The 2815-nt window shown below is 36.7% G+C and overlaps 1 protein-coding gene across 1 annotated transcript; it reads right to left on the reverse strand.

Moving 5' to 3' along the window:
- Positions 449-2524, reverse strand: LOC107623275 (REF/SRPP-like protein At1g67360). Its single transcript, XM_016325472.2, has 3 exons — positions 2280-2524; positions 1965-2201; positions 449-1243 (listed from the first exon to the last, which is right to left on the reverse strand). The coding sequence occupies exons 1-3, from the start codon at positions 2292-2294 to the stop codon at positions 797-799; spliced, it is 699 nt and encodes a 232-aa protein (XP_016180958.1). The 5' UTR covers positions 2295-2524; the 3' UTR covers positions 449-796.

The following is a 2815-nucleotide window of genomic DNA, read 5'->3' on the forward strand; positions in this document are numbered from 1 at the left end:
ATATAACACACAGCAAATTCCCTCTCCCTGACAACTATCAACTTATTTTAGTTAGTTAGATGAGTATTATGACAGTTTTTTAGTTTTCTGTTATAAACATGTGCAAACTTTCCATTTCAAAGCCATGATAAGAGTCGAGGGGACTTGTGATTTTCCAACATTTACAATGATATTCTACCCTACATTCCATTATAGGTGTGTTTGATTCAAGTATTATTTTGCTAGAAATATTTTATTCCCATGAAAATTAAAAATACCCAACGAGAAAGCAAAAATTAAAATGATGATATTTTGATTCCCATAAATCAAACTTGTTTAGAAAAAACTTTTTAAACTTTAAACCAAACATGAACATATGATATTCCTATCTTAAAATTCCTAAAAATTATTTATAATTCCTTCAACCACACACACCCTATAACTCTATCATCGTTTAGAAAAAAGGAAAAGAAGAAAAACGTTATTACAAAAGCAAAACGCACAAAAGAACAATTCACCAGCAATGTTATATGTCCAACAAAGAAGGGAGAAGAACAAACATTAGGACCATTAACTGCACCATTTACACAATCACTATTTTCTACATACTCAAAAGTAAGTAACTACAGTTACATGGTCTTCACTACCAACACCATCAAATAGTTGGAGCCACACAATCACACGTCCCAAATAGTGTTCAAGACTCAAAGCAAAGCTCAGTTGGAATCAGATTCCAACCCCGGTCTTTTTCTTCCTCTTTCCCCTCTCTTTTTGAAGGAAGCAACAGAACTCAAACTCAAAACCAAGAACTAGAGGATTATGATCTCTTCCCATTCTTACAGGCTTCTTCATCTCCTCCGTTCATGCTTGCCTCACCGCCCTGCCTGAACGCCTTGGCAATGTCATCGACGGGAATCAAAGGCAAATAACCAGAGAGAGGATACCCTTTACCACTCAAATGCTTAACTATGTGGTTATACTTATCCGAACAATGAGCAGCAGTGGGCACAGCCACATCTGCCAGTGCATGAAATGGTGGGAAGTGGTTTAGTCCTTTCCATAACTTCACTGAGTTAATTAGCACCAAATCCTTTGACTCTCTGGTTACATAATGTATAGCTGCTCTTGGCCCTCCACATTGAACCTCACTTGCAAATCGTCCGGCTTCATGTGCAAGACTCTGAATCAAACTCCTTGCTTTGGAAGCACCCTGCTTAGCAAAAGAAGGAGCATGCTCACCGAACTTGTGAGTAGCATCATCTACCTGGAACATGCTAATATTAGTTTCCATCCAAAGTAAATTGTAACATTTTTATGATAGAATTCTAAGCACAACGGGTACAAGAGAACATAGGAAAGCCTTCTTAAAAAGAAAATATATTGGGACTGAACCTAGCAGAAGAAGAAAGAGGCATCTGGAGTGTGCTTGGTTGGGACTCAACTGATGAAGCTCTATGGAGGAAAGTAATTAATAAATGAGGAAAGAGGAGTTAGAAGACCAACCGATTTTATGATTTGTAGCCATAATTTTAGTGGTAGGAGATTACATTTAATGGTGTGAGATTACTAATTTTTTTTGCTAGGTAAACACTGACCAAATTTTAATAAAAATACTGATCCCATGAACTTTCTCATGAGTAAATTATGCATCAAGGCCATTCAAGAAAATTCTGCCCCCATTTTTACCCCGCCAGTTAGACATGATATATGTATGATAGGACTCAATTTGTCGACCCTACCAAGTGGGTAAGGCTTTGTTGTTGTTGTTAGTTAAATTTTTTGAAGGTGAATCAAGGGAACCACTTTTAAAAATTTTAGCAGATCATCACCATCAAAACAATATAGATTTTGTTCTGCATATATATAGCCTAGAAATTTTACTTTGTAAAAACACACATAAAATTTAGCAGCACTGATCCCAAACCAGGTTTGAATAATTATTCTTTTGTCATGCCGGTCTGAATCAGATCGAATTTAATGAATACCTTGTTGTCAACAAAAACGAGGACATCATCTGGGACATCCTTGAGTTTGTTGTAGACAGGGCCCAGAACGGAAGTTACAGTGCCCTCAACCGTCCCAACGGCAGATCTCAAAGGGCCCGAGTTTTGCTTTGCGTATTCATACAGATTTGTGACAACCACAAAGGTTTGAATTGCAGCAACCCTCACAAACCCAAGATGCTTCAGCTCTTTGTTCTTGTTCTCAAATTTCACCTCTTTCTGCAGAGAAAAGCAATTCACCAATTATCCATGAAAAAGGAAAAATAATATCAGAGAAGGGAAGTGTTATATGCTAACCTCGGTGGTGGCCATTGGTTTTATACTTTTATACGTGTTTGGAGATGTTTCAGAGGAGAAAACAGTGGAGACTGAAGGGAGTTCAATTACGTTTTATAGGAAGAAGACGGAGTTAAAGACCCACAGAATGAACTGAAACCAGGGAACGAAATTGGAGATAACCTTCAAAGTTGTCTTGTTTGATGAGGATTAAGGTGTCACGATTCAACATAAAACAACGATTAATTAATAAATCTTAGATTAAAACACACGTATTTGTGTTCGTCTAGGCAGTGGTGGGGTCTACGCTCAGACCGACTCCTAGGGATCTTTCTAGGCCAAACTAGGGGTTTTGAGAAGACACGTGGCAACCTCTCACAGAAGAGTAGAAATTTGAGAATCTTCTTCGGAGTGGAGCGACTGGGACAGTATTCTTTTGTAAACTTAAAATTTTGAGAGCAAATATCACTTGTCATTTAAATTGATTTTCAAAAATTTTTTAATTAAATTTATTTTTTAAAAATTTTAAATTAGTTAAATTAAATTTTTAATCAATT

The sequence above is a fragment of the Arachis ipaensis genome, chromosome B10 (genome assembly GCF_000816755.2).
Source record: "Arachis ipaensis cultivar K30076 chromosome B10, Araip1.1, whole genome shotgun sequence".
Classification (NCBI taxonomy): Eukaryota; Viridiplantae; Streptophyta; class Magnoliopsida; order Fabales; family Fabaceae; genus Arachis; species Arachis ipaensis.

Excerpts from the sequence above, each read along its gene's own strand:
- LOC107623275 (XM_016325472.2), bottom strand. Across the intron at positions 1,244-1,964 it reads TCGTTTTTGTTGACAACAAG|GTAGATGATGCTACTCACAA; the intron begins GTATTCATTAAA and ends AGCATGTTCCAG.